The 13,860-nt window shown below is 54.4% G+C and overlaps 1 protein-coding gene across 1 annotated transcript in view; it reads left to right on the plus strand.

Annotated features, from left to right (window-relative positions):
• The window catches only part of CMIP (c-Maf inducing protein), a 208,567-nt gene that overhangs the window by 128,831 nt on the left and 65,876 nt on the right, over positions 1-13,860 (plus strand). The window contains exon 3 of the mRNA XM_036909352.2: positions 10,796-10,846. Coding sequence (XP_036765247.1) covers positions 10,796-10,846 — 51 coding nt within the window. The remainder of the gene's footprint in view (positions 1-10,795; positions 10,847-13,860) is intronic.

Consider the following 13,860-nt stretch of genomic DNA (forward strand, 5'->3'; position numbering starts at 1 on the left):
TCATTAATATCTGGTCTCTTTCTTCCATTAATATCTGGTTTCTTTCTTCCATTAATATCTGGTCTCTTTCTTCCCCTGGCTTCGCTCCTATGTGTTGGCTTCATTGTCAGACACTGTCTCTCCATGTGGTGGGAAAGATGAACTTCTGGCGGCTTCAAGCTATATTCTTGGAGTTTATAATCCTGAAAAACATAAGAACCCACTGTCCTTCTAGTATCTTTCTATAAAATCTCATGGAAGATTCTTCTTGGCTCTGCCATAGTCCCATGCACCCAGAGAATGTTTGTCCCTGGGTTACATGCCCACACTTGACCATAGGTGGCCATGTATTGTGATGGCCCTACCAGGACTTCATCAGCAGGGAAAGGTGGGTTCACCAACAAAGGAATTGTGGCTGCTACAGTACCTACATGTGACATGGTCGATGTGTCATTTCAGGGAGAGCCACCCCAATTTCCAGCAGGGACCCCAGGTCAGAAATTCCTCATCTAGAGAGAATGTACGCTCTCATCATTGGGAGAATGGTCTGCCCTGCCTTTTCTTTTAGGAGCATTTTCCCTCTGAGTCCACCACTCCAGGGAGACCTGCCCTGAGCCCAAAGAGATGCTCCCTAAAACCTGTTCAAAAGTGGCCACTGTACAGTGTACAAGCATTGGGCCAAGAGGCCACTGAGGAATGCTGAGCTCAGTAAGCTGAGCGGAACAGCCAAACATCCTTTAGAACGATCCTGTTCTTTACTGTTCGCTCTTGGAGAACGTGCCTGCCCATCTATTTACTTCCTGAATCCTTCACACTCTATTTGACAGCTTTCTGTTGCCCATGCTCGCCTCCAGCCAGCAAAGCTTTCCTCTCTGCCCCTCCTGCCTGCCCAGTGGTCCAGCACAGAGTCCATGAAGGGGGTGATCAGTTCCTGCCCCTTAGGCTGGGGAAGGAGCAGTGGGGAGAGGTTGGGGGCCATAACAGGATCCCATGGAAAGCTGAGACGAAGGGTGCTGAGAAAATCCCATTTGAATCACAGAGCACTGAGCTGGCCTGTCCCCTGAGCTGGGGGAGGGAGATGAATAAGCCCCTCAACCCCATCCTGGAAGAGCCCCTGGGCCTCTGGGGAGACAGAGCCATAAACAAATGACTACAGAGACAACAGCTAAAATAGAGGCATGTCCCGGAGGACTGGGAGCCTGGAGCCAGGAGTGACTCACGCAGCCGGGGGTGTCAGAGCAGGTTCCCCCAGGGATGGCAACAGCAGAGCTGGGCATAGAGGGATGAGTAGGAGTGTGCCAGGATGGGGGGCACACACTCTGGGCAGAGGAAACAAGGGCGCAAGGTGTGAGTGTGGGGAAGAGGCTATTTCCTGCCCTGAGGAGAGGGGGAGGTGGGCTCAGGGCCCTGAGAACTTGTCCAGAGCTCTTGAGTCACAGCCAGACCATACACGGCTTGTTTGCTGAGTGAAGAAGCTGCAGCTATATTCTGAGGGCAGTAGGGAGCCATAAGCTCTTCAGGGCTGGGTGACAGTAGAGGGCCCAGACTGGTCGGAGGGCAGAGGGGGTGGGTATGTGAATGCCAGAGGAGGCAGGAGGAAGGGAAGCCTTGAACTAGTCCATTCAGAGGAAGGAGGGTGCCGAGCCCCCATCCCCCTGGGTCCACTGGCAGGAGAAGCAGCAGGGGCAACGGGTCCCTAAGGCAGGCCTGAGCATCACACAGCCCAGGGACCGGGGCAGCGAGGCTCAGAGGGATGCAGGTCCCTGGGCAGTGCCAGGAGTGTCCCTTTAACCCAGGCCATGGCCCCGGGCCGGCTGTGATGACTCGCCTGGCCGGGGCTGCATCCGGTGGTGGCCGCACGTCAGAGCTCCCCCTGCTGTGCTGACGGGCGGGCCTGCAGCCGCTCCAGCATCCCCCTAGCTCACAGCCCACACGGCCCAGGCGCCAGAGGCTGGAGCCCGAGAGCAGGAGGAGGAGGAGGAGGAGGCCAGCAGCTCCCAGGATCCCGAGCAGGCTCAGAGCTAGGGCAGGAAGCAGGCAGCCCTCCGCCCCGCACCCAGGGCAGCCCAGGTGGGTGCAGCCCCGTCCCTGCCCCCAGTCTCTCCCTGGCTGTCACTCCCATTGGCCCCTACCATGCTTCCCTCCTGTCATCACGCTCCCTGCCCTTCCTCCGGTGATTCATGGGTGGCTTGTGGCCCTCAGTTATGTAAATGGGTCCGAGTCATCGTGGAGATGGGCGCCAGGAGGCGGGGAGGTCTTGCAGTGTGAGTGGCCGAGGAGCCCCCGTCGTGGTGTCCTGAGGTGCGGGACAGGGTGCTCCTCACGTGCTGCTGTGACAGTCAGTGGGGGCCTTGCTGTGGGCTCGTCCCAGTCCATGTGAGCCCTGGTGACAGAGCAGTCCCTCCCGCTCGGGGCAGGAGGAAGGACCGAGAAGCAGGCAGGTGTGCTCCAAGGGTCAGGACGGCTATTGGTGGCTGGCGAGAGATGAAAATGCCTTGATGTGTGCTGTCCCTACAGCAGCCACTAGCCACACAGGGTTGTTTGTATTTAATTTATTAAAATATTTTGTAATTATTTAAAATACTAAAAATAATGCCGGTTCTCGGTCCCTGAGCCACATTTCGAGTGCTCAGTAGCCACATGTATCTAGTGGCTACCATACGGGGTGGTGCAGGTGGAGAACACTGCCATCATTGCGCAAAGTGGTCCTAGACGGGGCTGGACCCTGGAACTCTTCATTGTGACCCCGTGTTCCATGTACCGCCTTTCCCCGGGAGAGAGCTCAGCCTGCAGGGGATCTGTGCACCGTGGCACTCCTCCCTGGGCAGGGTCCCGTCCTGCTGCCTGATGTGCAGCTCGTCTCTGCTTAGGGGTGATGGTGGGGGCCGCAGGGCTCCCTACCCTGGCGCGCCAGCCTCTGCCTTTCCCTGTCTCTCTCTCTGCCTCTCTTTGCAGGGTCTCCAGAGCCACGCGTGTCCGTTTTCCTCTGTCTCTCTCTGGCTGTATTTCACTCTCTACTTCTCTTGCACTTTCTTTTTCTCTGGTGTCTTTCTCCAGGCCTCTCTGTCCACCCCGGCCTTTCTCTCTGTGCATCTCGGCTTGTTTCCCTTTGTCTCTGCTTCTCCCTCCATTCCTCCCTGTCCTCTGTCCCTCATTCTGGGACCTCCTTACAGAGCTGCTTTGTTGGAACTCAAATTGGTGCCTCACTCAGACCTGTGGGGCTGCCCTGTCTGCATTCAGGGAAGGCAGAGAGACGCCCAAGGCGAACACGCTTTGCCCCAGCTTGGAGACGTCCAGCACCCTGCCGGCCTCCAGCCTGCATCCATCCTGCCGGTGTGCTTCAGGAGACATTGTGTTTTCCAGCGGGAGCTCCCTAATGCCATGTTATTAGCTTCCCTGGGTGCAGAAAGGATCCGTTTATCGTCTTTTCCCTTCCTGCCCTTCCTGCGGGTGTTGCATGGTGAGGAGGTGGCCGCATAAGCACACAAGTGGTGCTCTGAAAGCATCCTGGGGTGCTCCTTGCCACGCGGGTGGGGCAGCGGGTAGTGAAGAGCTGTGGCGACATCATCTAGGGACCCCGGCCTCGCAGCTGAGTTCCCTCCCACCCCTGAGAAGTGCGCAGAGCCCACTGCTCCCTAAACAAGGTTTTGGGTGGGACAAGAGCAAGGGGACCGTCCTTTCCCCCGTGTCTGCTGCTTTCTGGGACGGTTTCCGAGACCCGCTCTTCTCATTGACTTTCCCGAAAGTCCCTCAGGAGGCCGGGCAACTGTTTACCCCAAACACTGGCAGCAGGGGCAGGGGCAGGGGGCAGGGGCAGGGCGGGTTCCCTTCTTACTGGAAGCTGAAGAGAAAGACCTTTCCGGAGTGAAAAGCACGCGCTGTTTTTTCCCTAAGAAGCTGGGCTGGAGAACTTGGGAACAGCCCCCCGCAGTGCACCCTTGGCCGTTTTTCTCACCTCTCAAGACAATACAACAATGAGAGAGAACTTGGCAACTTTCAAAGAGGAAATTAGGCAGGATTTGCCTGGAACGAGGCCCTTTCTGTATTCGAAAGATTTATTGCCAGGAGAAGCCAGCGCCGGCCAAGCAAGCCTGCTTGCTCCAGGGGCTGTACCCCAGGCCCCAGTCGAGTCTCCTTGGCATGACCCTCAGGACTCCAGGCTGTGCTGCCCCGAGGTGCCAGGTCGTCCTGGCTCAGCCACCCCCGCGGTAGCTTGGGGGCTCTGTGCAGAAACAGCCCCCCGCGCCACAGCCCCGTCCACTCCCCCTCTCCTTGGAAGGCACTTCATGGATGCCCACGTTGGGACCACGAGCATCTTCAGTGCCCTCTGTGCTTCCAAGCCAGGTGAGCTGAAGGAAGGAGCAGGTCGCTGCCCGCCCTTGTCGCCGTCTCTCTGGCTCCATCAGCAAGAGGGGACTCTGCCATGGGTGTGCCATGGCTATACCACAGCCCTCCTCTCCCGGAGGAAAGTTCTGGCCCACCCTCTTGTCTGCAGGGTGGGCCTCCTGCTGATTGGAACAGGCGCCGACTCTTTTGTCCTCCCCTCATCCTTCATCAGCACAAGGCTTTCCAATTTTCCAGCCCAGTTCCAGGGAGCCCAGGCATATGGCCTCGTGTTCAGGTGGATGGTAGCAGGAGCAGGCTTTGGGCTCAGTCAAGACCTGAGTGCCAGCCTAGATCTGCCCTGCTCTGCCTGGATAACCTGGGGCAGCCCAAGTAACCTTCAGGCCCTCTGGTTTGTCTGCAAACTGGACCATAAGACCTGTCTCCTTGGCTATTGTGAGGATCAGCAATGTTATGAGTTAAGTACTTAGCACTGTGCCTGATAGACAGCAGGTATTGAGGAAAAGACTGCCATGGTTACTTCTAGAGCATCAGTCCAATACAGCTTGGGGAAAAGAGAGTATCAAGGCTGAATAGTTGTTTTGAAGTTTTGCTATGCATGACATTTTCTTCAATGAGCAGAATGGACATCCTTGTATCCACCCTCCATGTATCCATCTGTCTGTATCCACCCATCCATCCATTTGTCCATTCGTCCATGTACCCATCCATCCATTTATCCGTTCATTCATGTATCCATCTAGTCATCCATTCATTCAACAAGTCAGCCAGTTTTCCATTTAACAAACCTTTTTCCAGGTTTTGTGGGAACAGTGGTGAATGAGTCAGACATGATCTCTGACCCCACAGCCTGGAAAGGAAGAAGAACAATGAGACAAATGGTTACAGGACAGTGTGATCTTTTAGATGAGGTATCATCACTTGATGTGGTCAGGGAGGGAGAGGGGCATTCTAGAGAACTGGCACCTCAGGTGAGACCTGAAGTGTAGGTAGTTGAGCAGGCAGTGAGGGAGGGGGTGAAGGTAGAGCATTCCTGGTGGGATGTACACTCTGCAAAAGCCAGATGAAAAACAAGGTGAGCCAGCATATGCTCGATTCTGCTACAGTGACAAGTAGCCCCAAGGTCTAAGTGACTTGGAACAGCAAAAGCTTTCTCTCGCTCAACACTGTGTATCCACCGTGGGTCAGCTGCAGGCGCATCTAGAACACTTCTGCTTAACAGGGCAGCGTAACTGAACCTGCCAAGTAGCTCAGTGGCTCCTGAAGGCTTCCACCAGCAGGGACAGAGGCCACAGCAGCTCATTTCCATTGGCAAAATGCATGCCTACCATGCTCAGGAAGGAGAGCTGGAAATCTCATGCCAGATGATGATGGGCCCCCAGCAAGTTGGGCTTGAGTCTCCTTGTCAGAAGCCCAGCAGAGAGGAAAGGCTGGGCTAGCACCAGGTTCTTGACCCTCTCGGGAAAGGAGTGTCCCCTCGCTCTTGTCCCACCCAGAACCTTGACGGTGGTCCTTGACTGCCTGCACTCTTGTGTCTGCGTGTGTGGTGTACAGATATGTGCTCGAAGGGTTTCAGGTTCCCACGAATCCCCAGAGACTGAGAACACCTGGTCTGGGTGGTCTTTGAGCCCCTTCTAGTTACCATGGGCAGCCACAGCCGAGGCCCTGCCTTCCTGCCCCATGCAGCCAGTCCAGAGGGGAGGCAGAGGGCTGCGGCTGTCTCCGCCTCCCAGGAAGGGGACACGGGAGCAGGACAGCGCGACCAGTTCTTGGCCAGCATCTCTGTGCTTTGCCTCGTGTAATTAATTCATCCTGTGAACTTTTTGACACCAGCATCCCTGGAGAGGCAGCAGTGAATCCTACTGGATCCTGCGCCCTTTCCCAATCCTGTGGGCAAGGGAGAAGGCGGATTCTTCTCAGCACTCAGGATCCTCTGAGTGGTAGGAAGAAGTGCAGGGAAGTTGGAGGATGGTTCTAACAGATGCGTTGGAGAAGACGAGAGGTTTCCTACCAGAGAGGAGTGGGCATGTGCCAAGCCAGGAACTGTGGACAGTGAGGTTGATGGGGTGGTTGGGGCAGGGCTGGCCCTGGGTGGGCAGCGGGACCTATCCCCTGCTATGAGCCTCAGTTTCCTCATCTGTGAGATGGGAGTATGCATGTCATCACCCAAAGTGATATGTATAAAGCATTTTGCACGGTGCCTGCTAAGTGACCACAGGCTATTGTTACGAACTTGCGGGATGTCAGTGAATCTGTGCGCCTCGGAGAGGCAGGTTCCCTGGGCCCGTGTTTCAGACGGGGAGGTCCAAAGTCACACAGCTGTTTTCAGCCACGCTCCACAACTGCTCTGCTGGACCCAATCCTGCCTTCTCTCCAGAAGGCTGTGCTAACCCCCCAGGGTTGAGGTGCCCACAGGGAGGACAGGAATGGCCGGGAACTTGGAGTGGCTGGGCAAGGGGTTCACACTCCCCGTGTGAGGAAAGGTTTGGGAAAGTCAGGTTGTTCCACCTGGAAGCTTAGGCTGAGAGGGGAGGTGACAACGGGCAGGTGAGGTGGTGGCTGATGTCACTGAGGAACCTCTCCTCCCTTTCTAGATGGCCAAGTGGCTGTGAAAGGCAGGACCCAGAGGACCCAACCAAGGCCTGGGGATGAGGCCGGACCCGGCACGGGACGGGAGCGGGATCTGTGGAGCCGCCCCTGCTCAGCCGCAGGCCGGTCGAATTGACCGGGGTCTGGGCAGGGCCAAGCCACCTGGTGTGTGAGTGCTGGGCTAGGAGGCCAGAGGGCTGGGGGTCCACCTGGAAGAGGCTGCGGCTCCAGGAGCTGGCTGGCTCCTCCTGGAGAAACGGCCGCAGGGGAAAGGCATCAGAACATCCCTCTGTGAGGAGGAGGAAGGGTCCGGTGGGGCTGTGCAGATCCACCAGGACTCTTGGATGCAAGCAACTGAAATGGCCCCAGGCTATCTCAATCAGAAAAGGAATGTCCTAGAAGGAGTGATGGGAGTCTGGAGGACAGGCTTGGGAATGGGCTGGATCTGAGGCATCTGGGGGCCCCCTCCCAGCCCAGTAATTGTCTTTACAGGAAGACGCAGCCCCTGCCTCATAATGAATCTCACCCCTATCTTGATACCACTTAGCTCCAGATCCACAGTCCTGGGAAGAGCTGCTGACTGACCCCGTGCACCTGCTCACACTTGACGGAGGGAGGGGCTGGGAGACCCCCTTACTGATCCCTCATGGGGGCTTACATGTGGGGAGGTCCCCAGAATGGAAGGCCTGGGCCTGCTGCTGGTGAAGGCAGGTCTGTGCTGGATTTGGTGGCTGGGCAGAGGAGGGGACTCACTGTCCGGCACTTATCCCACCCACACTGCTTCCCCGTTTCTTGCTTTTTTTGTGTGTTCATTCCTTTTTGTGTAGCCAGCCGGGGAGCTGGGGAGAGTCTGCCCTCGAGGAGCTCACGTTCCACTCATTAATCCATGCCTTTCTTCATCAGGTGTTGCTCGGTCCCCTGCTGTCCCAGTGGGGACCACACACGGGCGCGTGCTTCTGGAGAGCATAGCGGGGCCTGCAGCCGCAGGAGGAGAGATTTGGGTCCCCTCCTCTCCTTCTTTCTCTCCTCGCTGTCTGTTTGTCTTTTCTCGGTCGTTCAGTCCAGCCGGCAAACCTCACAGGAGCAGCCCAGGTCTGCTGCAGACCCTCAGAACCAGCAAACTGACCCACATCAACACCAAGCCACCTGGCAGTACTTCCCATACCCATTTCCTGCCGCTGTTCTGACAAATGGCTGCAAACCAAGTGGTTAAAACACATTTACTGTCTTACAGTTCTGGAGGCCGGAAGTCCAGCCCGGGTCCCTGGGCTAAAACCAAGGTGTCAGCAGGGCTGGTTCCTTCTGGAAGCTCTAGGGGAGAGTATATTTCCTTGCCGTTCCCAGCTTCTAGTGGCCACCTCCATCCTTTGGCTTATGTCCATACCAGCCAACCTCTGCTTCCATCTCTGACTGTCTTACCTCCGGCAGGACGCTTGTGATTACATTGGCCCACCCAGATACTCTAGAATAACCTTCCCATCTAAGAACCTTCACCTAATCACACCTGCAAAGCCCCTTTGCCACCAAAGATAACATATTCACAGTGAATAGGAAGTAACAATCGTTGGGAGTCCTTTATTTGGCCTGTACCCCTCCCCCTTTCTCTGGCCATCTTGGTGTTTAAAAAGCGTAGAAATGGTTGTGGACCAGGTGCATGCTACAGCCGGCTCATACCACCTTGCATACCGGCTCCCAAGAGCCCGTCATACACATATGTACCCTACTGTGGTCCAAGGATATCCCCCTGGTAGCACAGAATCAGCCAAGGTGGGATCACTCGTGCACAGAGGTTGACACATGCCATGATCAAGGCTTCTTTATGCCAGAGAGCCTGTTCTCGCACCTTTATCGGCACGCCTCTGGCTGTGGTGGCCTTGGTCGCTGGTCCTTGCTGTTGGGAGTGTTAGCTCGTGCTAGGCACTGTGCTAAGTAAGCATTATACATGGATTATCTCATTGTTTGGGATCTCTGCACTGCTCTTCCTGAGCACAGGATGTATTTTGTCATCCTAACGAGCAAGAACTGTCACAAGACCACAGAGCTGGGTCAGCACTGACCAGAGATGACCCCGCCGCAGGCCCTCCCTCCACGGTGCTGCTGGTCCCCGTGGAAGACTGCCCTTCGGCCTCCACCTCCCAGCCTGGTGTCACAGGCTGTGTTTTATCAGGGGACTTGCTCCAGTCACACTGCTAGGCCCTGGCAGAGCCAGCACTTGAACCCAAGTCTTTTGGAGACTCAGCCACTGCAGAAGTCCCTATATCACTCAGATGGTGTTCCTGAGCCCTGCTCCCCGCTCAGGTGGACACAGATGCACCTTGCTTCCCCGTGCTTGTGTGCATCTGTTTAGGGTTTGGAATGAGTCTTTTATCAGCCCGGTGGGAGCCTGATCCCCCGCCGCGCTGGCCACCGAACTGGTTCATTTATTCAAGCCCAGAGACTTGCCCGAACTCTGCCCTGGGAGAGCAGCTGATGTCTTGTCAGTGATTTGGGTTGAGGAGACCTATATCTCCCTGACTGAGGGGGACCTGAGGTTGGACGTGCTGTGCATGCTTGGGTGTGCATGTGTGTCTGTGTGGGTTTGGGGCTGCGGGTGGACTTCTGTGCTTGGAGTGAGGCTCTGGTCTTTGTAGAGTCCCTCGACCCTCAAAGTCTGGAGGAGAGGGTTGTGGAGTCCAGCAGGAACTGAGGCTGCATTTCTACCCTTGGGGGTGGTCATTGGAAAACTTCGAACACTGTAGCATTGTTTATGGTTTGCAACGTGAGTCAGCCTGCCTGTGTTCAAGTCCTGGGCCCACACCTACTGCCTGTGAGCCTGTGGGAAAGTCCTTAACCTCTGTAAGCCTCAGTTCCCTCCTCTGTACCGTGAGGATGGCAATGCTAGCAGTACCAGCTTCCCACTGTAGACGTGCTAGGACTAAATGAGCCGATCCGTGCTTAGAGCTAAGCATTGCATCTGGCATGCATCAGACGTGCCATAAACACTGCTATTGCCATCAACAAATCTGCTAGAACCTGGGGGTGAGGAGTGGAGACATGCATCAGAGTCAGAAGGGCCTGCCTTGGGCCACTTTCATTTGAGAGGAGTCAAGGATGATGGTGACACGGTAACAGTGATGCTGCTTGCTCTTTGACCACCTACTGTGTGTGAAGCTTGGTTCTGTGTGCTTTACAGGAATCATTCCCAATCCTCATGACATTCTTGCAAGATCAGGTTTATTGTTCTAACAGATGAGAAAATTGAGGCTGAGTTGCCCAAGGTCTCTGAACTAGGTGGTGATGCTCAGTGAAGGTCTTGCTCCCCGCACAGGTATTTTTACCATAGGTCGTCCTGAGTTCAAGGCTGGGTGCTTTCTACCATGACTGCAGTTGGCAGGAGCTGGAGTGGTGAATCCCACAGGCCAGGAAGCCAGGCTTCCTGGGTTCAAATGCCCTTAGTTGACTTGAGATCTCAGGGTCTCGGTTTTTCCCTCTGTGAAATGGGTATGTTACCCCACAGGGCTGTTGTGAGGGCTGCTGACAGCTCCCCATGAGCACCCCACTTCCATGCCCCTTCCCCATTCATCCTGGCCCTTCCTATGAGCCTAAGCAAGTGGACATGTGTATGCAGATAAAGCTTTTCCAGCCAACAGAGTCTGCAGTCAATCATACCCAGCAAAATAAGCCCACAATAGCAGCAATGTCTTATTTCAGAGAAGTCCCCAGGTTACCATCTCTCTTTTGGTTTTGCACCCAGAGAGTTCAGCTTAGTGAATCCCTCAGGCTCGTTGGGGCACAGGGCAGACCCTGGACACAGTGGGCTGGGACCTGTGTGCTGGCCTGTAAAATGCTCTGAAATGCTGCAAGCTGGTGACCGGACCCTGCTGTCTTGTTCTTGTTGTTGCAGGCTGCCAACAGCTACCTGCGAGACCAGTGGTTCCATTCTCTGCAGTGGAAGGTAAGTCCTGACTCAGTTGCTCATTTGTGGGGGCCGCCTCTGTCTTGGGCAGCTGTGTGCTGGCTTGAAGCCGGTCTCTTCTCCAGAGGCACAGAGGCAGAGAGCTCTTGGTCCTCTAGATGGCTCAGTTGAGGAGCCTTGCTCAGTGTATAATAGCCTCTCCCCTCATAATCCCCCAAGTCTGATACCCTGCTCCCTGCAGTGCCCAATGGCATTCTTACCACCTAGGCCTATGCTCACAAGCCCATCACGTTGTGCCTGCTTCTGGAAGGTTTGTAGAACTGCTTACTGTCAGAACAGGGGCTTACCTGAGGGGCTGGACGAGGTTGGACTTCAGAGGTTCAAGATGCTGAATGGAAAGTACTGTCTGAAGGTGGCACCGGAGGTAAATTTACCAGAGACTCAAAAACCCAATCATATTTCCATAATCTTCACTAACCTTAAGTTACCTGATTCTTTGGCCTGATTTCCCAGCTCTAGCTTCATAGGCGATGGTCCAGAGCCATCCAGCACATAAGGAAAATTAGTCCTCTGCTGGTTACTTTCAAGACCCAGGGGCCAGGTCCGCCGAGAAGGGTCCTCCCAGCCCGCGGGGAGTCCACGTTCTGCTCCGCAGCTCAGGACCGGTGTGGAATGTGCAGCTGCTTCGCCTTGCCCCCCGCCTCCCTGTCTGTCCTGCCTCCTGGTCTTTTAGTTTAGAACGAGCTGTGACAGGCCTGTGGCCTCACAGAGCCAGCAGGGCACAGTTGCAATGACCCGGGCACATCCTGAGCTGTCGTCGTCACTGTGAGCTGGAGTGTCGTGGAGGGTGAGCAGCTGGCCCTGGGTGGGGTCTGCAGCCATGTGCCATGTTGGGGTGACTGAGGGAGTGCTCAGAATTCCCCTTGTGCATCTGGAGGGGCTCTCATCACAAGCAGGCGATGGACAGAAACACAACCCTGGAAAATTACATTCCTGCTCCCAGCCAGGGCCACTCCTCTTCTCCCCGAGGAGCTGTGGGACCTCTTGCTTTGTGCCTGTGTGGCAGTCTTAGAGGCTAAGCCTAAATCTCCACACTGGGGCAGCAAAGAGAAAGACTAGCATTTACTGAGCACCTACTGTGTGCAAAGAATATGAGTTGAGGCTCATCACGTCCATTTCACCCTTGCCATAGCCTTGTAAGGCTGATCCGGAAAGGCGAGGCTGGGCTGAAGCCAAGCTCCCATAGCTGGTCAAGGCTGGAGGCTGAAGGGAAGCCTAGGTCTCCCTTGCCTGTCAGTTTCTGAATGTAGGTGGAAGGCGGCTAAGAAGGCAGAGTGGTACCTACCTGCTCACGGAGTGAGTCAGGAGGTGCTGCTGAGAGCTTGCTTTCCACAGGGAGGTGGTCCCTCGTCCTAAGGCCTGGCTCTCTGAGGCCAGGTGTGTCCCAGGACACATGTCAGGACCCACTGGGGGCCATCTGGGAGTTAAATACCAGAGCAGTGTAGAGGGAGGGATGATAACAGGGATGGTGGTGGTTGGGGACTACCTAAAGAAGTCATTTCAGTGCCCCAGACAGGGGCTGCTTAGCCTCTGGATCGCTTCTGTTCTTCTGTGTGTTTTCCATGTGAGCCTCCGTAAGTACTGCCTGGATTTTTCTTAGCTTAGGATGGGGCAGGAAGTACTTGGAGATACACTGCCCACCCAGCAGGTTGGGAAAACACCTCTTGGAAAGGTGGCCAAGAGTGACGTCAGGGGAACCATAGGGCTCTGCTTTCTGCCTTGCCCTGGTTGATATTTTCTTCACCCATGTCTGTGACCTCTGGGAACACCTGAAAGGCAGTGTTGGGAAGTTGGTAAAATATCATGCAGCTATAGAGACGGCAAAAATGGTAGGCATAGAAAGGTGCATTTCGCTGGAAAGATGATTCGAAAGTGGCAAGCTTGAAACATACAACAAATTCAAATGTCAAGGATTGCATGTGGAATTCAGACAATTGATTGAGCAGGTACAGAACTGGGGTTCTCAGAGCTTCTAGCAGTTTTTATGAAGACCTGGATGTCTGTACTCAGTTTTGGTAGTGTTTGGTTTGTTTATTAACCAGTTAATTTTTTTAAAAAAAGAAAGCATTCAAGAAACCTAAACCAAGGTGTCAAGGAACAGGCAAATGCCTGGCAATGTGTGGCCCTTTTGCCAGATGGTGGATGGTGACCTTTGTTCTTACTGTATACGCATGCGCTTGTGCCTTAAGCATATGTTAAGCCGCCGGCAGTTTTCCCTTTGACAATTGCCACCCTCCCCGATAATTTAGGTATGTCACCACCAGGTGGCAGTGGTAGCTCAATATTGGCAACTTGGTATGTTCCCATGGCTCTTGGCCACCCAGTTTTGATGAGATTGGAAGAGGCATCCTCTCCTTCCTTTTAAAATGGCAAAGGAGTTTACGGTGTTTTGGAGGCACTGCTGGCTAGTGAAATGAGCTGGGAGGTCTGGGCTCGAATCGCATGTCTGTAGCTTACTCATCTTGTGGTCTGCATAGCTTCAGGCAAGTGCTCATTAATTCAGATGTAGTTGCTGAGTCCCTACAATGTACCAGATGTACCAGGCGTGGCTAGGTACTTTCCTGTTTGCTGTCATTCAGCAAATGAGGGCACAAAGGCTCAGAGAGGTCTAGTGACGTGTCCATAGTCGTACAGCAGATTTCAGCACAGACCTGTTGGGCTGCCCTGCCTCCTGCTTGATGCATCTGTGCCTGGTTCTGAGCTTTGTACTTCCCAACCCTCTCAGGATGCGACCTTCTGCTTCTCCTCTACAGCTGCTCTCTTCTCTGTTTACACCAACCTTTGTACGGTTTCCTTTTCTTTCCTTTTTTCTATCTTTAAAAAATGAATAGAACATCAAAATTAAGAACTTTAGAAATCCTGCAACCTTGGCTTCAATGTTTTAATTTTCTAAATATCGTTTGTATTATGTTTTTCTCTTCGCCATTATTTTTTTGCATGTTGTGGCTACAGTGCACATAGAGAGCATGTTACTCCATTTGCATTTACCTCTT

This window comes from Manis pentadactyla, chromosome 15, assembly GCF_030020395.1.
Source record: "Manis pentadactyla isolate mManPen7 chromosome 15, mManPen7.hap1, whole genome shotgun sequence".
In the NCBI taxonomy this organism is placed as follows: Eukaryota; Metazoa; Chordata; class Mammalia; order Pholidota; family Manidae; genus Manis; species Manis pentadactyla.